Source organism: Protobothrops mucrosquamatus, unplaced genomic scaffold, assembly GCF_001527695.2.
Source record: "Protobothrops mucrosquamatus isolate PMUCROS unplaced genomic scaffold, P.Mucros_1.0 scaffold658, whole genome shotgun sequence".
Classification (NCBI taxonomy): Eukaryota; Metazoa; Chordata; class Lepidosauria; order Squamata; family Viperidae; genus Protobothrops; species Protobothrops mucrosquamatus.
Genome location: NW_015386947.1, coordinates 110,938 through 133,686, shown reverse-complemented (window position 1 = coordinate 133,686; position 22,749 = coordinate 110,938). Strand labels below are relative to the sequence as shown.

Below are 22,749 nucleotides of genomic sequence, written 5' to 3'. Positions count from 1 at the left end.
ATTAACATCCTTGCCCTACCTATTTGGCCTTGCCTTTGTATGGGGATGAAGAACTAGCTACCAGATGAGACGTCACAATTTTGCATCCAAGATTCCATAGAAAAAAGCTGTTTCTAAACTCCTGCCAAGAATGACATTTTAAAGAAGTATTTTTGTAGGCTGAGCTATCCTTTCTCTCTTTTTATCCAAGGTGACCTAAGGCTGCTGTCCTGAAAACATTCAGTTAAAGCAGCTTGGAATCTTTTATCTTCTTCTTTTTTACGAAATACATCTAGTGGCATATTTGGGATGGATTTTAAATAACAGTAAATTCTCTTTTAATAGTGAAATGTTTGTGATTGGAGCACCATGATATTAGCATCTGCTTCAGGAAAATTAAATAATGCAGGTGGAAAGGGGGCAATGGGTGAAAGAGGTAGATATCCAACAATGCTTTGAAATACAGAAAGAAAGACAAGGCCACACTTGGAATACTGCATCCAGTTTTGATCACCACAATGTAAAAAAGATGTTGAGACTCTAGAAAGAGTACAGAGAAGAGCAACAAAGATGATCAGGGGACTAGAGGCTAAAACATATAAGGAACGGTTGCTGGAATTGGGTATGTCTAGTTTAATGAAGAGAAGGACGAAGGGTGACATGATAGCAGTGTTCCAATATCTCAGGAGCTTCCACAAAGAAAAGGAGTCAAGCTATTCTCCAAAGCACCTGAAGGCAGGACAACAAGCAATGGATGGAAACTAATCAAGGAGAGAAGCAACCTAGAACTAAGGAGAAACTTCCTGACAGTTAGAACAATTAACCAGTGGAACAACCTGCCTCCAGAAGCGGTGAATGCTCAAACACTGGAAGTTTTTAAGAAGAGACTGGACAGCCATTTGTCTGAAATGGTATAGGGTTTCCTGCCTGAGCAGGGGGTTGGACTAAATGACCTCCAAATAATAATAATAATAATAATGATGATGATGATGATGATGATGATGATGATGATGATGATGATGATAATAATAATAATAATAATAATAATAATAATAATGATGATGATAATAATAATAATAATAATAATAATAATAATAATAATAATAATAATAATAATAATAATAATAATAATAATAATAATAATAATAATAATAATAATATGCAACTTGGATTTCCTTCTAATCTGATTTTGGAGAATGGGAGCCAAGTTGATTTTTTCAAAGGAATGCCTATCTCTTTTATTTACTTGAGGTTACATTTAGGTTGATATGTGTAGTTCTGGACGTATGACCACAATTGAACCCAAAATTTCTGTTGCTAAGTAACACATTTGTTAAGTGAGTTTTGCCCCATTTTACACCTTTTCTTGACACATTTGTAAAGTGAATCACTGCATTTGTTAACTTAGTAATACGGTTGTTAAGTGATTCTGGCTTCCCCATTGACTTTGCTTATCCAAAGGTCATAAAAGGTGATCACATGACCCCAGGACACTGCAACCATCACAAATATGAATCAGTTGCCAAGCGTCTGAATTTTGATCACATGGCCACGGGTATGCTGCAACAGTCATAAGTTTGAAAAACGGTCATAAGTCACTTTTTTGATGCTGTTGTAACTTTGAACGGTCACTAAATGAACTGTTGTACGTCGAGGACTATCTGTATAGTGAAGCTGTTCAAACTATCTGCCCTCAGACCTGATTCAGAAGTTACCATTATCACGAACTCACTACAGTAGATCTTTGCTTTTCACAGGCCACATTCTGAGCTGATTCACATTTCTGCTAAGGCATAATGTGCTTTGGCTTAGTGAAGTATGATCCTGCCAATCATGGCTACCCTTGGGGCTCTGCATTATCAAACATCAAATCAGAAAACCTATTAAGTACAATGTATAAGTGTGAATCCAAACTAAATTCTCAGTCCCTTAAACTTCTTTTACAGTGTTTGTATTAATATTACAAGTAAACAGTATCCAATATTGTTTTAATATTATTGTGTGATGATATCACATTATCATTAATATAATTAATGTTAACCATGAGCCAGAGCTAGGAACCATAATCCCAATTTATATTTCAAAAAATAATTGTAAGAAAAACTACATTTGTTAGTGGACAGTTTAATAGTTCATACTGGGAAAAAGATTTTTCGATCCAGAGAAGGAAAGATGAGGAGAGAGAAAAGAGAAATTTGCAAAGCAGATTGATTGTACCATCAGACAGAGGGGATCCAGGTATAATGCTACATAGCTTCTAAGGAAGAACCTGGGCAGGAGAAAAATACAAGCTGAAGTTGTAGATTCAACTTCTACTTTTCCCATGGATCTGTTCTTCTCCAATGATTGCAAGTGCAAAAATTGTTTGAAATGCAGAATATGCTGTGATCCCTTTTTAATTATTTAATTATTGCTACTATAGCCATTGCTACAGACATTCCTTTAATGTCTGAACCACTGGTCTTAGGTGGCTTCAGTTGATATTTATTACTACACAGTGTACTTTAAACATTGAAACACATATATCTAGAAATTATAGATATAAAAAACTAAACAAAAGTAGAATAAAATAGCACAATAGCGATGATCACTAAGATTAATGCTATTCTGTGGTTGAGTGAGATGACTGAGAACAAAAAGAGACACTTGATTGAGCAATAGGATACATCAAAGTCCTGGTCAAACAGAAGAAGGCACAAATAAGCTTCATATTCTCTGCCAGCTTTTTCTTCAGAATAGGATCTGAGATTCCCTGTAGAAAGCAAAAGAGGAGCACATGGCTTGGGGATTCTACAGAGCCATCCCCATTTGGCATATGTCCTGATGTAGAGGGATATTTTTAAAATACCCCAAACAACTGCAGGAGGGACAGCATCCAACCCACCCAAGGTGAAGATCTGGATAAATTTTCAGAACCAAAAAGGAGGAAGGATTGGATGATAGCACATACCCATTTGTGAGGGAAAATCCAAGGACTACAGGATTAGATACTAATCTTAGATTAACTTTAAAATATAATTTGCTTAAAATCTGGCATATTGGCATAACCTAATGGGAAGAGGCTTTGCAAAAAGAGACCTAAAGATTGCAATTTCCTAGTAGCTCTTTTTAACAAGTTGATTTAAAACAGTGTCTAATTCTACTAGGGCCAGAAGCTCAGGAAAAAAAGCCACTGGGTTAAGATTGGAAGAACATCAGTTCTAGACTGCGCAACTTCAAAGTCTATCCAGATCTTGCTTTTGTCTAGATTATTTGTCAATATACCAGCCAGCTATTGCTAGAAAACCATTTACCTAACACCGAGCTTGGAAGTTGGGACAACAGCATAAGGTTAAATAATAGTGTTTCTTTTCACTTTGCAGATACATTTGCCAGCAAAGTAGCAGCAACACAAGATCAATATGCAGATGCTTCCATAGGTAACGTGACTGGTAGCAATGCTGTGAATGTTTTCCTGGGAATCGGCGTAGCCTGGTCCATTGCTGCAATCTACCATGCAGCCAATGGGGAGTCATTTGCAGTCAACCCAGGCACCCTGGCTTTCTCTGTCACCCTCTTCACTATATTTGCTTTTATCAGTGTTGGTGTGCTCCTCTACCGGCGAAGACCAGAGATTGGAGGTGAGCTAGGTGGGCCACGGACTGCCAAGATTCTGACCTCATCCCTCTTTGTGCTGCTCTGGCTCTTGTACATATTTTTCTCATCTTTGGAAGCCTACTGCCACATAAAGGGCTTCTAAAGAAACTATTGAAGATAGTATCTATATGTATCTATATATAGAAAGAGAGATATATAGATATAGATCTAATATTATTGAACAGAGAAGAAAAAACATTTGCCATGTTCACTTACCTATTGATGGAATGTAGCTTTGTGGTAGGAGTTTGAAATCTGCAGGAGTCTTCACCAGGAGCAGCAGCATTGCAATGGAGACATGGATGCAGGGCTATCTTTGCAACTCAGCCTACAAGGTCATGATGGAGTTACTTTGTATTTCCCCTTTCCCTCCCTCTCTAAGGAGCAGTTGGATGTCAAAGGGGGTTGTTTGGAAAGACAAACAGCCAACTTTAAGTTATATCATATTGGGCGAAGGACTTAAGTGGGAGTTCTTGACTTTCTGACCAATATCTTTGTTGCCTTCTTCATTAACTCAAGAACAAGCTGAATCACCACCCTCAGTGACACGTGTGAGTCTAGAGTGACCAACACAATCCAAGGGGGTTCCAACCCTATGCTGTTTGTGGGGAGGATAATTTTGTTTGAGGTTTTGTTTTGTTTGTTTTTATTTTTGCTTTGATCCCTCCTTAACTGCCTGGTTGTTCAGATGTTATTAAACCACCGATAACCCTTTCCCATTATTTCAGAGCTCTATTTATGACCAGCACACTCTTAAAAGAAAAATAGCCACTTAAACCATATTTAATCAATTCTCCATTTGCTCCAGACTGTGGATTATAGACTCATGCCCAAAGCCCTAGCATTTTTCCCTGTATTTCTGACATATTGTGTCAGATAAATTTCAGTTCCCTCCTATTCCCTTTCCATCTACCAATAGATGCTGCTATGCTCCTTCTCATACTTCAAATTGGGAATGCTTTCATTGTACTTGTTGTAACACTTTGCATGAATGAAGCAAACCATAATCTGTAATATAGCATTGAATAGTGATAGTGAAGCTGACTGACCATTGAAAATGCAAGCGTGTTTCTTTCCATTTCTTTTCAATGAACAGAGTGAGAGTCCAGAAATGGCTGGTATTCATTCTGTTGCTCTATATAAGGTTCCTAAGAAGCAATAACTAAGAGCTGGAGAAAGTCTTAGGTTTTAAAGGGAAGAATCTGTGCACGTTTTATCACATAGAAAGGGATCTTTCTATGTTTACCAGTCAAGTACAGGACTCAGAACATTGTTTATACTGAGTCAAGCCAGTGACCTATCTAGCCCAGGACTCTCACTTAGAGTGATTCTCTGAGGTCTCAGGGAGAAGCTTATCCAGCCCTGTAACTATTTTAACTGGTGATTCCATGAATTGAACTGTTGGATAGTTGACACGCTAGCATGTGCTTTACCACTGAGTTTTGTGGATGAATTTAGCCTGTTTATTACTAGACTGTTGGAATTAATTGGACTTAGCATTGTTCATTTTAAGTATGAACAGCTGTGTTGAACCCTAAATCACCAGAACATCCTTGAGCTTTTTTTCAATCACCCATTTTACCCAGAGTATTTATGCTGCATATGCTCCAGATGCCAATTCTTTGGTCTCTTGCATTGTTTATTCTCTCTGTTCCTTCTCTTGCTCTGTGGAAATCTCTGAACCTTTGTAAAGGGCAACCCACCATCAGAATACTGTAATTCAAATTTATTCTTCCATGCTGGAGTTAAAAAATTCTACCACCCATTGGCCTTCAGAACAACAATGAGTCCTAGCAAGAAATGTGGCACTATCTGGATTGTCTGGCAGTGAATTGGCATTTATCTCCATGAATTAAAAATATCAGTATTGCTGTAGACAATGATGAGTACATGTCAACAATGTACGTATCAATGTTCAGAATAGATTAATGTACCAAAAAGGAGCTTTGCTTGGAATCTATCATTCAGGGACAGTGCAACTGAACAGTCCAGTGATATTTATTTTGTGGCTGGTTTGTCTATTGATTTCTTCATGCGCTGTCTTTCTATTTTTTTTTCATTCTTCAGAACTCCCTCACCACTACACCTGAAATATCTAAAGCAGGCAAATTTAAAAGGGGATTCGGGAGAATGAAACTTTTTGAAATAATTCATTTTTCATTGTTAACTAAAAATAGATTCTATTTATGGGTGCCAGAGAAGTAAAAATGTACATGACTTTGCTGCTTCCCTGGTCACATGGAAGCAGCATGGGTAGCCATGTGCAGTACAGGGTTTATACCTTAACAATTGTCATATAAACACTGTTATTGCAGTGATAACCACACAAAGGGCCTGTTTCTGAAAAAGAAAACTGACAAGTAATTAGGGGAAGACCAAAGCCATTGATGTTTCCATACAATAAAAATATAGCCATGCTTACAGTGATTAAGGAGCTGTTCTCTAGAGTATCAGTGGAGAATCTATGGCCCTTTGGGTATTATTGGACTCCAGTTCCCACCAGTATGGCCAGTAGTTCAGAATCATGGGAGCAATATTCAATAATATTTGAAGAGTCTCAGGTTTATCCACCTCCAATTGGAAAATGAAAAGATATATATGTAAAATATATTTCTCATTGTTACTTTAGCAGTGCTGCTGGATGTCGAGTTGAAAAAATATGTAGATATATTTCCAAGTATTTCTCCCAAATATAGAATGATATTCTTTTGGAGTTTATAATTGCTCCTTTATTCATGGGGGTGCGTGACTGATAATGACAATTCTTCTATCACATGATCCATTTTCTCATGGACAGTAACATACACATCCAGTATGTTATGGTAAGCATCCATAAAATCCTACAATCCTTAAATCATACAATCACAGAGTTGGAAATGACCAGCTCAGCGCATTAATTAAATGGAAAGGCCAGAATACCAATGTCTGTAGATCACTCTATAAAACTGCAAAAACATGAGACATATTTGATGCTGTAGGGAAACTAATTGTATTATAATGACTGAGTGAATAAAGCAAAATAGGGGATGGAATTTTTTATGCACGTGAAATTTCATACTAGATTTCTATCTGCAGCCCAGACTCATTGAAATTAATGGTAATTTTGCCAGAGTAATGGATCGGATGCCTCGGGTGTTTAGGGATTCTATTCAATACAATGGCAACCTTTTTCCCATTCATTTCAGTGCAGAGGCTACCTATTCAGATGCAGTTTTATTTGTGCATGACCATATGCACACAGAAAGCTTTAAAAGGCCTAGTCTACATCACCAGTGAATGTACACATTACCTGTGGCTATCTCAAATCCTTAGTAGTGTCTCTTAATCTAGCTATAAAATTAAAAAAATAAAATTGTTCTCACATCACATGGTTAAAAGGATGGAAGTTAGACTAGGCTTTCAATCATTTTGAACAATCTGTGGAATGCTTGAATTCTGAGTTTTTCTTTTATTTTTTTTTTCCTTTAAATTGTTTATCACTTTTGAAGGCTTTTTGTTCTCTGTTTAATTTCATTTGATTTGTCTGTTATGGACTGGGAGGGGGGAGAATAACATTTGGGTTGTTCAGGGATCATTAATAATAATAATAATAATAATATGATTATCGTGTTTGTGTAAAATTATTTCATTTCATCTGTTTTCTTTCATTTTATTGATGTGTGTAATGCACATTAACAGAAAAAGTGTGTACACTAATTGTGATCAACAGTACACTGAGACACAGATAATAAAATGTATAATTAGTTTTGATTTAAAGATCAGTACTGCGGCATTTTCCCTCTATGCTGTCTCATTTCTTTTTTCCATTAATTCATCTCATCTAGTTCATTTTGTTGTTGTTGTATTATTATGAAATGATATATTATTTGCTTAAACTAGAAGTATAAGGGATTCTACAAAATCTGGGAAATGCATTTACCAATCAGAAATTTTCTGATGCTTCAACTCCATCTAGAAAATGCAGTCAGAGAAACAACCATATTATTTGTTAATTCCTTACAATGCATACATTCCTCATAATTTATTCTATTTAAAATATTGTACTACTACAAAAATCACATTAATTCAAAATACATAATTTTACATTTAAAATTATCATATAATAGTCTTTCATCCTTCAAAATATAATTTTATTTAAAAGCTTGGATTGTAAAGTTTTAAAGTCTGACTTTCTTTTCATTAACACATAATCGAATCAAGGAATTTACCCCCAAATTCACATAATTACACACATCATAATATTTTAACAAGCAAATTTTTAAATTAGCAACCTTACTCATTTTATATAGTCACATTTGTTGTTTTGTTTCAGTATTGAACATTAAGTTATTTTTAAAGTTCCATTTCATATATTTCCTCATTTTCAATGGTCACTGTCCTACAATTGAATACTAAAATCTCAGTTAAACAAACAAAAATGCATGGCAAAAAAAAACCTTCTTAGAATTGTAATGGATGCAGGTGAGTCAAACTGTTAATTCAAGTAGACCAGAAGCAGTATGTGGCCCAATTAGTAGCCAATATCAAGGATCATGGGGTTCAGAAGTAGGCGTGTATTCAAAACAGGAAGAGCTAGGGAAAGAGCAAGAGAAGATAGCCATTTGGGGCCAAGACAAGTTGAATTTTGAAAGTGTTGTCACAAAAGGCTATCATATGGAATAAAACACCTTAACAGTTGACAGGTGTTGTCTGCCACTGCAATTTCCTTTGTCTTTTCCTCCAGGTAGGTCTGCACACTGCAAACAAATGAATTACTGTAGCTATAGTTACCCATCATTTCATTTTCTAAGGCTGAACTAGGAAATGAGAAGCTGTCTGGTAAAGGTGTTGTGCCAATTGTAGAGTACCAAAAGGGGGAGAAGCCAGCAAGGTTAAAGCTCCAAAGTAAAAGGAACATATACTTGGGTAACATTTTCATGCCATCTTGTTGAGATTGGGGATCATGCCCTGAAGATACATAAGGTTTTACAAGGCTGGCAGACCAAGATTGGCTCTTGAGAGATGGTTGTACTAGGACAATGTTCTCAGCTGAATTTGCTAGGTATCAGTAGAACTAAAGGATGCAGAGGAGGTAAGTAGAGAAAGTAACATGTTTGTGTATTGATTCAGGCTCACCCTCAGTCTGGCACATCATTCCATCCTCATTTATGATGCCAGCCTAAGTCCCATTCAAATGATCCCTGGTTAATGCACAAAACTAGTAATGCCCAGTTAGAAATGAATAGAGGTCTGGTACATACAAGTAATGCATTGAAAATCTTACCTTAAACCATGGTCTCTAGCACAGGTTTGTGGAATAGAGGAAATCAAAATTTGACTGATTATTATTTTGTTAAGGATACTACATTGGGCTGCAAAAATCGGGACAACCACTGTGGCAGTGAATGTTACATCATTTCTTTGCTACTATCTAGTGGTCTTCCAAATTTTTACCGTTCACATCTAGTAACCCTAATTTCTGTAACTCTCATAAAGTACAAGAGCATTCATAAAATTATGGAGATTATTCTGTTTGTGGTTCTGGAACTAGACATCTGCTTGTTCCTAATGTTAAAAAATGTATGTTATGATAATTGCTTCTCTCCCTCATGCAAGTACACAGAGACTTATTTGTCCTCATAAAATAATTGTATTTCTCAGGTTAATAAAGTTCTATCATTTATCTGTATGAAAGCCCTTTTCAAAGCACGCAGAAGAGATTCTTCATAGAAAGAATGTTCATATCTCATTAACTATTCCATTAATACATCTTCTGCTAAGAAAGTTTTACTAGAAAGAATAGCAATACCCGGCATTTCCTAAGGCAGTGGTCTCAATCTTGCAAACTGGCTGGGGAATTCTGGGAGTTGAAGTTCACACATCTTAAAATTGCCAAAGTTGAGAAACAATGCTCTAGGTATTAGAAGGATCTTTGCCTGTTAAAATGAGCAGAGGTTTATCATCATCACCCAAAGTTATGGGGTGGGTGAGGTGGGGAAAAATCACAGAAGATTGTGATCTTCAGCACAGATGTACTAATAGAAAAGACCTCTCCTGTGAATTCAGTGGTCCAGTTTCATGATAGGCAGAGTTGCAGTCCCAGGCAATTCCATGGTTCACTATGAACTTTTCTTCAGCTAGGTCAATGATGGTAAACCTTTTGAGCTCATCAAAACTTTGGGAAATGCCTAACTTGACTCTGCAGTTGTGTCTCACACACATACCGACAAACAAAAGAGAAATAATTCTCTATCTCCCCCCTCCCCCCCATCTAGGCCATCCTGAACAATGGCACTTCAGCATCAGGTGTTGGTGAATACTGGCATGTCACTCAAAATGTCATGGTATATCACCTTTGACACCCTTGTCATAGATTCACCGTCACTGAGCTAGGAAGTTAGAAGAAAAATCACACAAAGGGACAGCATGCAGTGTTAGTCTTGCTCTCTCTAAGGTTATGCAGTTGCCAAAAAGAATAAAAAGCAATCACTGCTTTAGAATCTATGTTTTCCTTGATCAGTGCCAGCATGAAAAATCGTTAGCTTTTAATTCAGTGTCAGCAGAAAAGTTAGCAATTATTTGGAAACAACTGCTTCTCATATTTTATAATTTATGAAGCATTTTAATTTGAAAAATGCTTTGCAGTCCTCATTTGTTCAATTTTGCAATATTCATTGCACAAGATTGCCCCATCACAGCTGAAACCAAAACCAAGAGAAGGTTAGGCAGCATTCATCAGTAAAAAGTTAATAAATAGTTGGCAGTATAACAATACTCCCAAAATCTTAATGTTGGAATAACATCACCCTTTCTTAACACAGCTAATTATAACATCATGAAATCACTGCTGTTGCTGTTTTACAAAAGGAAACTGAGAAGCACAAAGATTTGAATCAGATGTTAAACTTTGATATACTGTATAGGTGAAAGATTAGGGCTGACTAAGCATTATTGTTTCATTGGTTCCTATCCATTCCTACTCAAAACTGGCCCAGGAAAGTTGCTTCAAAGGATTTCAGAGCAATAATGCATTTGGGGAATAATTTGGAAAGCCACTGAATATGAATAAGGAGGGACTGCAGCTTCATTATTGGGAAATTCAATAAACAGCACTGCAATCAGCAGAAACATAAAGAAAATAATGGATAAATGAATTCAAGGTAGGAAATGCCCATTCCCCCAAGCTTTTTCATTCATGCAAAGCAGCCAACAGAAAACCTGGACACTGTTCAGAAATTTCTAATAGAGTCTTGATACAAATACAGTGCACCACTGAATCACAATATTTCTTTTAATCGTGGGATGTGGGAAACGGGGCTAACACTGGATTGCTTACTCTTTAAGAGGGATGGAATATGGCACTCCACATCCAATTCCTTTACATCAGAGGTTCCCAACCATGGATGCTCACACTCCCTGTGGGTGCAAGACGATATTCCAAGAGGTGCGAAAACTTGGGCTTTTAAAATTATACTGTATATGCATAATTTGTTGCCGTTGTTTCAAACTTTTGTAAGGGGTGCAAGAATATATCAGAAGCATCCTAGGGGTGCGGGGTATAGAAAAGGTTGGGAGCCACTGCTTTACATCAACCATGGAAAGCCGATGTAGTGGGCTTCCGTCTGAAAAAGAAAAGTGAATGGAATTAGGGCAAGAGTCAGACATCACAGTAATATATGGCTCTTGTTAGAAATAGATGGCAGTTTGACTCAGGAGGTGCCTGGTTGGTGGGAACATACTTTTGATAAAATGTGTTAATCCAAAAAGGTGCTACCAAACTCCCATTTTTAGGCTATCAGAAGCTATAGTGATGTGAAAATCTCTGCTCTCGTACTCATGGGGCAGGTAGATTTCACTTCCTTATTTAGATCAAATTCTGAAACTCAGACAAGAAATCTAAATCAAAATCAAACCTATTAATTAACAATTTAAAGACTTGCCCAGGCATGTAAAGCAAAATAGTGCTATAGAATATTCCTTATACAACTTATCTATTTTCCAGGATAACTACATAATTCCTATCTAAATTAATGCCAGTGACTATCTAGCCTAGATTAACTTCCATAATACTTATACAAAACACTTCTCTTTAGTATATTTTCTTTTAGCAAGAAAACAACAGGATATTTTAAGAAAAGTTGGTCTGCAACCTTCACCGGCTTTACAATTTTCTTGATAGATTATAAGTGGACTATGAGAAAATTAAATACTGGATGAGTCATCAATCTTTCGCCCCCACACACACTTCTTTAAGCAAGCTATGTACCATTAACAGGAATAAAATAAAGTAAAAAGAAATCTGTGCAATGTGTGCATTTAGATGTGCAGCCTTGTTTAAAATAAACCCAGAAAAATGTTTAAAACAGTACTGTTTTAAACATAATTTGTAGTTTGCCAGTTGATTGCTTGCAACTGGTCTCCTCCACTAGCCTAAACTCTTTTTTTTTTCTCTTAAAGCTCAATTTTGAAGGAAAGGAAAAGATGAGAGACTGACCATGAGAAAACTTCCAAATAAAGCGTCACAAAACATATAGCTAACTTATTAAAATTTCTAAAATTCATGGGCAATTTGTAAAAAAAAAATTAAATTGTACTGTATTGGAGATCTGATTTCCCCAGTCAAGAAAGCAACACTGCAGAAAAATTATTTGATACCTACATATCTTAAAACATTATCTAGAAAAGTTATTCTCCCTTTGACAATGAATTGCTCTTTCACTGGGATGTGGAATAAAGCTTTCTTGCCTTTTTAGCTAAACAAGGCGCTACATTTGTGGGGTTAATGTGGTGTGATATATGTCTGTTGGTCAAGACAAAATGTTTGTTTCAGGTAACATAAAGAGTCCTAGATTTTCCTGTGTACTTCCTCACTTGATAAGTTCTCTTTCCACTAAAGATTTAAAGTGTTTTGTTATTATAGTCACAGTAACATAAAGTAGCACAAGACATTTTATTTTGGTTTAAAACAGACACATTGATTTTTTTTAAACGAAACTGCCCTTTTGCATTTTGCTTGTCCAGGTATAATCACTACAGACCTGGTATAAACCTCATGCCATTTTAAAAGAAAAGAAAGGTTCCTTTATAAGCACTCCATTATACAATGCAGAAAACTATATAAAGCATATCCACATTATACCATAAATGCAAACTAATCTAACAGTCTTTTTTCCCTTTGGAGATATAGATATACTGTACAATACACTCAGAGACAATTGGCTAATTAGACACGGCATCTGAGACATCCAATATTATTCTAATGTCAAAAGGAATTTTGGTTAAAAGAAATTAATATTGAAGCTGAGGGCCTTCCACATTACACAAGGGTTACTCCAGAGTTTGTTACAAAAATTACAAAACATAGAAAATTATTCTTTGTGACCCCATGGGTAGGATAATATCAAATGGGTTTAATAGACAGTCTTCGGCTCATGTTAGAAAAACTCCCAGTGATAAAAGAAATTCAATATTGGAAATAATGCTGTAGTACTCCAAAGGTGTTTAGGTAGTCCCTTGAATGACTATGATTATTATGTACCATTAAGTTATTTTCAACTCCTAGCAATCACAGACATCCTTTGTAAAAAAAGGGGGAGGAAGTATTAATTAATTGGAAGCCAGATCCATATACAAGCAATATAAAGTTAAAAGTTATCGAATTATGCTTACAATTTTACCAAGCCAAATTCATAGTTAACAGAACAGGTATTCCTGGATTCTCATAAACATCTAAACCTTTTATCAAAAATCAAATTTCCCAGTAACTTCCAAAACAGGTCCTTCCCAAGTCTTCCCAAATTCCTTCCTCTCAGAGGGATACCACCATTTATTCTGTGCCGTTCAATTTTCAGGCATCCTTTGCCTTAGCCTCTCCCCTGTTGTTGTTGGCTATTAAACTGCATTAATATCTACTGACCCTTAAACTGAGATGATGCAGGTATGAATGGCACCCAGTTTTCAGTAAATTTCCTCTAGAAGAATATATAGGAATTTTGTTTTTGTTTTCTGGAGTTATAGGATTCTTTTTCTATATTGTTTGATGTTCTTGATACCAGCATGAGTCAAGGGGTAGGTTAGAAAAAATGACCATTTTTTTCTCTTTTTTTCTTTTTTTTTTGCTATCAAGCAGCTTTTCTTCTTTGTCTTACATTTCTGCAAAAGCCTAGCAAAGATGAGGTGGTCAGCATGACAGGCAAAGCTCTAAGCTTGCCTATACTGTTTATCTAGCATAATTAGCTGATTTATAGCCTGCTAGAGTGAAAGAAACTGACAGCTAGGTTTCCTGTATATGTATAAGTATTAGTATTATTGATGATTCTTCTCTCTTGTAAAGAATGTTAGTGTCTTACTCCTTCTACATAAACATGTTTGTGTTGGTACATGTTCTATTGCTTGTGGGTATTATTTTGCACATTATCATCTTCCATCTTTCCCCTACTTACTTTTATGTGTAAATTTTGCAAATACAAAGATTTCTAGTTAGTGAAATTCTTCCCCTGTTGGTTTTCTGTAGTATTCATATTTTGGGGGGGGGGGGATTTCATTAGCTTCACGTTTTGGCTATAAATGTTTCCTATAAACAAATTAGACTGTTTCAATTAGACTGGAAGAAAAGGAATAGAAAAACATACCTGTTTGAGTTATTGTTAGTTCTATTTTTAAATATTGAGGTAGCACCTTCTACATTATAGATCCTTCATATTCACATTTTCGATGCCTCTGATAATATTGTAATGCCTTAACATGAGCATAGGCCTGCTTCTTTTTTTAAAATAAGCCTGGCTGCAAACTGCCAAAAGCTTTGGCTTCTCCAACTACAGTTTCTTATGGTGCCATACACAGTTCCTTCAAGATTACCGTAGTATACTGAGGGAATATTATGTCTCCTCAGCAGAATCGTCTCTCTAAGGTCTTAGGTGGTGGGGATCCCCAACTCCATTACTTTCTGTTCAGATAAGAAACCAGTACTGCTCACAAGATTACTCTGAGTATCCAGTTTTTGCTATTTCCCCCCCAAATTTTTTTTTGCAATTTCAGATGCAATGGCCAATCAAAAAAAAAATCATGGCAACCTATCAGTTTTGTATTTAATGCAGGGATTCATAATATAAGCTTTCAAAATGACTGAAGGTGTCATAATGCACATAGCTGTAAACTTAGTACGTAGCAAGCTTTTACAAAATTAGTTTGGAGGGATAGTTGGAGGGATTTTTAGGATAAAATCACAAGGAGTGATTTCCTTTCCAAAAGCTCCCTGCTCTCATTTTCTTCTCTTCAACACACACACACACACACACAGAGAGAGAGAGAGAGAGAGAGAGAGAGAGAGAGAGAGAGAACACCAACAATTTATGGAAAAATGGGTGCACCTCCTCATGTGACATCTCTACCAGGCCTCCAGTTCTCTGGGAGAAACCTTTGCAAGTCATAGTCCCTTTCTAGGCTGCCCTCCACTTCACAGAAATACGGCAGTACTTCCAAAATAAATAAATGATCTAGATGTTTTGAACAAGTTCATACAGGGTTATTTTTTAAGCTCTCATCCTAGGTATTACTTTGCTTTAATGGAGGCCTATATTTAGAAGGGTGAGTAGTTTGTCATCAATTCCGATGAAACCTGGCACTGCCAAGTGAGAAAATGCTAGGAATTCCATTGTCATTCTTCTTCATATTCACATTTTGCATTCCTCTGATAAAATTGTAAAGTCTTAGCATGATCATAGGCTTTCTTTTCTTCTTTTCTTAAAATAATGCTTTGCTTAAGAATGCCAACAGAACTAATGTTGCTACTACTTAGCTTTGCAATTTGTAATTACAAAGTTCATTTAATATTCTGTGTGAGTGTAGAAGTATTTAACTATTTTTAGAAGGAAGGAAATGAAGACAAATATCCCCTAAGTTTTATTTTTATGCATTATGATCCTATTTAAAAAAATGAGGAGAGACAGAAATAACATCCTTTTAGGGGAGAAAATTTTTTAACACTATGATGCTGATACAATATCCCATTCTGAATGCAAATTCTGCTGGAGATGGAAAGAAAGGAGAGTGCTGGAGATTTTCTTTAAGATGTTGAAAAATATAATAGTTTAATATTTTAGATGCGAGCCTAAAATTAATTATCAGTGAGATTAAGCATATCAGTATGAGTGTCAACTAGTAACCAGAAACCATCATGCCGAAATTGAGTTTCTGAATATTACAATAGATGAAAGTTTCTAATTTGATCAACTCCTACTAACTGAAGATTAACAATTGCCAGCTTCTCTGCCCTTAATGCACAGAAATGTGCTTAGGTCTCCTACAATCAACCAAAGTATTTACTTTGGGTTTATTTTAAACTCAATTGTTTTCAGCAGGATGAAAACTTGAGTGTAACTTTATTATTTAGGCCATGATCTCTATGTCTCTACAGCAACAGCCTTTTAAGAATAAGGTTCCCCAGACCATATATACAGATCTAATTCCCTCCACTGAAATTAGCAGAGAAGGTTCAGCATGAGGAGGAATGGTATGCGCATAGGCATTTAATTTATTACTGAATGGCTGGCCTGGAAATGCTTGCATTTGATTAAAGTTTTTTGCACCATGAAGAACTGTTTTCTCTCACATTCATAAGGTACATTTATGCCTTGTCACATCCAGTATCTGGGGTTGATCTTGGAGTAAATCTTAAATGCATGCTGAGCTTTTGCTCTCATTGGTGACTTTTCTTGGGAATCTATGTAAGTTATGTCAACATAAGATTTAAGTGCAAACATAGAGAGGAGGCTTGGATCCATCCTCACAACAGATGTTATCAGGAGCAGAGTCAAATCAATAAATAGGCAATACCATCTTGATTATCTCTTCCTTTGTAGAACTAGACAGAAGGATACTCAGAAGTGGCCACGTTCTTTCTTTGTTCCTGGATTCTTCTTAGATCACCATATTTGTCGGTCTGGGTGTAGATGGAAAATACTTTTTAAAAGCTATCTTTGCTTCATTCTAGGCTTATAAAACTTTCACGTGTCATTTCGTAATAGACTGGACACTTAAGAAACAACCTCACAAAGATAAGACTATGTAGTGCTGGTTGATTTGAAGCATAAAGTGGTGTTTGTGTTTTTCCACTGTGGCATGGCAGATTCCGTTCCCTTTCAACAGCTGATACGGTGGGATTTGTCTCAGCGTGTTCTCTCAAAAAGCTGACTCCAAGTACCACAGTCAAGCATTTTCTTCACTAGGACAACTCAAATTTACAGAATAGTATGCTATGTGCTATAGTATATACATTGTAGCATTTTGTGTATAGGATTTCTGTGGAAAAGGCTGGTTTGAGGGTCTTTTTTGGTAAATTCCTAATGTACATATCAGCCCTGAAGTTTGGCGATAGTACTGTCAGATGCTAATTATCTTTGCCTTTTAAGTTCCTTAATGATTAGACATGAACACCTGTTATTTCTTCAATACACAGTAAAGACTTAACAGACTTTCAATTCCATGGAACTATTCTGTGTTGAAGCACTTATTATGCTTCATATATAAGAAAGAACAACAATTTCAAGCACTTTAAATTTGGAGTACAGATACTGGGGTCCAGAAAAAGAAAAGGCTGTCAACAGAATGTTTATTTGCTTCTAATGTGCAGAAAGGAAGGAAGGAAAGGAAGGAAGGAAGGAAATCTACTTTTTCATTGTTCCATGGATTTCTTATTGTTCAATGAAAGAGGAAGCATGTCACTAACTTCATAATGGGTTTCTAAAGTTTCTAAAGAAGTAAAATCAGAAGAACATTATAACAAATGAATGATAGAAAATATTTGGCCAGGGGAACTGCCAAACTGTTCCCCTTCAAATGTGTTGGACCACTACAGCCACAGTCATTGTGGCAGAGGTTTTACATATCTGCAAAACTCTAAGTTGGAAAGGCTACTTTATAGAGATTAAGAAGTGAAGTAATTTTAAGAACATCTAATCACAGACTGATAGGATTCCTTTTTAGGATGTACCACCTTGGAGTACTGATAATAGATCACAAGACTGAAGGCCATCTACTTTATTTAAAAATAACAATATTGCCTAGTGCAAGGATAATTATGTTAAAAATAATCCAGACCCATCTGAAGAACTCTTCCAAAAGGTTTTATCAGTTTTGCTTTTGTATAGAGGTTCATTGAAAATAAGTAAATTATGCATTGTAGATGTAACAGGTCAAGGCAGCTCAACCCCATTATATGTCTTATCAAGTAAATCCAATTTCATTTAAAATCATGAAATGCAAAGTGAGCAGCCCTTTACAGGGAAAATTATCCTGCCTTGTATGAGTTTAATGACTATAGAACGCCAGTTGTTTGTTAAATTACATGCCACTATTTAAAGCCTAGTAAGTATAAATTATATTTAAAGAGTCCTCATTAAATCTGTCCACATGTTTAGCTTTATTTTTAGTTTTTAAACTGGGGCCTTATTTGATGACCTGTATTAGTTTAACATTACTACAAAATGAAGTGCTTTGGTAATCATAAGCAGTCCTGTAAATAAGATCCCTCAGTCCTTGTTCAGTGATTCTTTATATCATTTCACTTATTCAAAAATCACAGGATTCCCCGGTGTGTTTACCTTGTACTTAATTATGAATTCCTAAATTAGATTCATAGAATTGAGATGAACTATTTAATCAAATGAGCCATCAAATCTAACACTCTCTTCAGTGCAGGAAACCAAATTAAAATATCTGTAACAGATGGTTGTCTAAACTCTGCTTGAACTTACCCAATAAAGGGTAGGCCACCACCTCTTTAAATTGTTGCACTATTCAGAGTACAAGGACAGAGAACAGGTCTTAACATATCTTCAGTGTGGCATTTCTGTCATTTCTCCCTTGAATCTTTTCTTTTCAAAGCTATATAAAGCAAGCACCCTCAATCTCTCTTCATAGGAGTTTTGTTTCTGTGCACCTGATCATCCTCATTGCCCTTTTCTGAACTTTCCTAATTCTCCAAGTCTTCCTTAAAGCGCATTTTGCAGAATTGGACACAATGATTTAGGTAAGTTTTCACCAGGAGATAAGAAAGTGTGACTATTACTTCCCATGATTTAGCAACTATCTTCAATTGAGGCAGCTTCAAATTGCATTTGTCTATTTTGCAGCTGCCACAAACTGTTCACAGTCAACAATTATTCCTACTTTTTCATAAATACTCTTATTTTCATTCTGTATCTGTGGATTTTATTTTTTTAATCTACATAGATAGGATTGTTTCTTTGTTTGTTACGATTGTTAAGTTCACCCACCAAAATCTTTTTGAATTTTATTTGTGCATTCTAACAAATTAATTATCCAACGGAATTGTGCTACCTGCAGATTTGATTTTGCACCTGTTCATCCAAATTATTAATAAAAAATATAGTGAGTCCAAGACTGAAACTTGTAGAAGCCTATTTAATATTTCTCTTCAGTTTAATGAATAATCACTGATAAACAATTTCTGAATACAGACTCGTCTACATTTTTTTAGACTCATCTACATTTCAATTTAACTGTCAAGCCATCCAGCCTATATTTAACTAACGTTGATCAGGTCATGAGATACTTTATCAAATGTTTTACAGGTAGTTTTACATTGTTTAGTGATCACAAAACAACTGAGCAACTCAGTTGTTAACTAAGAAAAACCATGACTGTGCTTATCATTTTAGTTCGGTTTTCCTTTGCTTTATAGATCTGCAAAGATTGTAAATGCCAGGATTGACTGCAAGTTACTTTTTCATCACCATTGTAACTATGAGTAAATGCTGAATGAGGCAGTTGCTAAAGGCTTACTTGTACTAAAATCAAGATATATTGTATTAGAGCATTTCCACTGTCTATTAAGAAAATTAGACAGAAAAAAAGATTAAATTTATCTGGTAAGTCTGCTAATTACTGCATCAAAGGTGCTCACAAATTATTATTATTTTAGCAAGTGGCATTCCTGGTTGACCACCAAGGAATTCCAAGGTTATAGATCAGACTGGAAAGTAAAAAAAAAAACATATTGGAAGAAGCTAATAGAAAATAATGAATGGTTGTGAAATTTAGTTTGACTTGAATAATGTTTTACCTTTTCTGATCAATTATTTTATAATCTGCTCCAGAATCACCCTAAGCAGGCTGACTGATATGTAGCTTATGGGATCACTGTTTCACTTCCTGAAAGTAGGAACATTTATTCTCTTGCAATCTTCAGGATTGCTCAAAGATAATGGACAGATGAGACCCAGTGTGGTTCATGGTTAATATGTTGGAACAGGACTACAAAAATTGTGGTTCAATGCCATAATAAATTATGGAAGTTTACTAGTAGCTTTGGATCACTCACTCTCAGACTAAGCCTTGAGCTCCTGAAGGTGAGATGGGATATAAATCTTAAACAACCAAGGAACTAAGCATCAATCAGCTAGTACTTTAAAACCTGTCCTGGAGAATTAACAGTTTAAATTAAATAGTATTCCCTGACCATTTTACCATCAGTCTCAAACTTCATTCCCCTCTTCAAAATGGCTGATAAAAAACATTGCTTTTTAATGATGGAAGCTGAATCAAAATAGGGTTATTTTTCTGTTGTTACCTGACTGCATATTGCAGTCTGAATCTGCTGATTTCTTTGAACGCCTTTTTACAAAAGCTTTTTTCGTTGTTCTGAGAATTCTTCACTAACTTCTGCTTGTCTGCAAATGGAAGAGGTAGGTCAAGCAAGTATTTACTGAAAATATTTAAAGAATTCTTTAAGAGAACTATAGCTATTATCTCTAGTTTCTCTGTTTTATCAATTGCTTTTCTGCTTTTTCCAAATGATTGTATGCATGAATGCAGATCCCAGTTATTAGTAACAAAAAGCCTGTTCACAATGCAAGAATGAATACAAGCATTTAATAGAATTAACATATAGTTAGTCTAATTGACTGATATAAGATAAACTCATTTCTTATGCAGAATGAAGATGAAAATGATTAATCAGATTTTAATCTAGACTTCTATTAACACCGATGAAGAAGTTTTGTATCTCTTCCTCCAAGCCTTTTAAAAGAGGATTTTTAAAGGCAAAAAGAAAAAAGAAATATTTGAATTAATTAACATAGCAAATCACAAAATATTTTGAATGTATACATGAAACATTTATGCTGATACTAAATAAATATCCAAAGTTGCCTTCCTCAATCTGATGCCTAGATGTATTGCAACAGAATCTGTTGCTGGCCTGCTGTTATCCTGTAGATCTAAAGGCATCACCTGGAAAAAGCACATCCAAAGCCACAGATGGATACGCATAATGTTTCAGCCCTTGTACACAATCCTCAAAAAGCACTTCAACATAAATACATGTAGAAAAATAACAATTGAGAATATCCCTAAGGGCAGATAAACTGGTATAAAATGTGCCAGGTACCAGGCACATAACAATATGATCATTACAAAGTTTTTTAATTGGTTAATAAACATATTTATTAACTTACTGCAGTATGTGTTAATCTATAGTTTAATCTTCTCAAGCAATTTTGCTTTGTTATCTTAGCTTCCAATATACACAGAATAACCAAGGAATTGTACTGGAGATGGAGAAGCGATGTAGAATAAGCTAGAAATAAATGCTGCTCTCCCCACCATTTATCCAGCCCCCCCCCCCCATGATTTCCCAGCCCGTTATCTGATTGACAATTCAGAGGGGAGAGGGCTCTCTAAGAAATGGCACATTAAACCAACCAACTTCTCTACTGCCAGTAATGCCATCTGATAGTGCCCCATCCATTATTGCTTCTAAACATACATAAAGGTAACAGGAAGTTCTAACATGAGCCTCCTCGGACCTTATTTTTTGTGAGAATCTAAATTTAGCTGCTAAATTTATGGCATAAATGGAGGATGCTGACAGAATATGCATGAAAGCTGCCTGCCTCTCCCAGGACACTATGCTCTGTGAAGACTTTCCAAATTATTAGCCTCAACCATCTTTTTCATCATCCTAATGATTCCTGCAGGTGCAAGGTTAAACATAATTTTAAAAAAAATCATTTTCAACTTGCTTCTACTATTATCTTAGGCTGCTTATTGCAAGAATGAGGCATTGTCCCAATTAGACTAAAATAATTAGCGTGGAACTGGAAACATGGAATCAGTAATGTTCCCTCTGATCCACCTATTGAGGTTGTTCTATTGTATTTTCATGTAGCAAGTATCTTCCACGAGTCTATATGCACACCCAAATTTATTTTCCTAATAATCCATTGAATAGGGTGGAGTAAATGCAACATCTGGAGAACTGTTTCTTAAACATAGCCATCAAATCATTATAAAGTATTTGAGGCACTCCCATTGTTGCAAGATCTGGGGCTCCATCAGGAAAGTAGTCTAAAGATCCCTGCAATGAGAAATTCATAAGTGCTTTTGGCCTCCAACTTAGAATATCACATATCTCACAAGATATCTAATATAAATAATTTGTAAAAGACATCCCATTTCTGTATAAAGTACAAAAATGCCTTTATTCATTTCTTCTATATCTTTCCATTCCATCTTAAAAACATATTTAAAATAGCTCTTATAAAATGTTATCACAATTAGCTAAAACGATTTTTGGATGGCTAATAAAAGTGAAAGCAATCAAAGGTTTCATATCCTCAGTTCTTTAATATAGCAACCAACCATCACTCATTTGCTAATATTTTTATGTATGCATATATGTGTATGTGTGTATGTGAGACATCTTATATACTGTTCCTATGTTCTGTTACACTGTTCCAGTAAATTTATAATCAGTTGGTACAAACAAAGGGCCTTCAATTCATATATTTCCCCAATTAAAAGTAAAGATGCAGCCACAGAAAAAAAAGACCAGGCCAATTATCTGAGGATTTATGGAAATCTCAAATGCTGGAAGAGCCATATTTTCACATCTGTTTGCTTTTAAATGTGTTTGTATGGGTTGCGTAAAGCAAAATAAAGCAAGGGGAGAAGAAGGCCAATTCTTTTTTTTATATATAGGAAAAGCCTGTATATTTTATGATTGCCTTTGTTTTCACTTTCCAGTTATTCTACTTTGCCAATGTCTTTGGTGGTGATTATCTTAAATTCAAAGTCACAATGCAACTATACTATCAAGAAAGCCATATTATTTGTTGGTTATTCAGAGAAGGA

The 22,749-nt window shown here is 35.5% G+C and overlaps 1 protein-coding gene across 15 annotated transcripts in view; it reads left to right on the top strand.

Moving 5' to 3' along the window:
• Positions 1–3,718, top strand: part of SLC8A1 (solute carrier family 8 member A1) — a 202,213-nt gene extending 198,495 nt beyond the window's left edge. For all 15 annotated transcript variants that reach the window (XM_015817951.2, XM_015817955.1, XM_015817950.1 and 12 more), the window contains one exon: positions 3,342–3,718. In XM_015817951.2, coding sequence (XP_015673437.2) covers positions 3,342–3,718 — 377 coding nt within the window. The remainder of the gene's footprint in view (positions 1–3,341) is intronic.
• Positions 3,719–22,749: the final 19,031 nt, after the last annotated feature.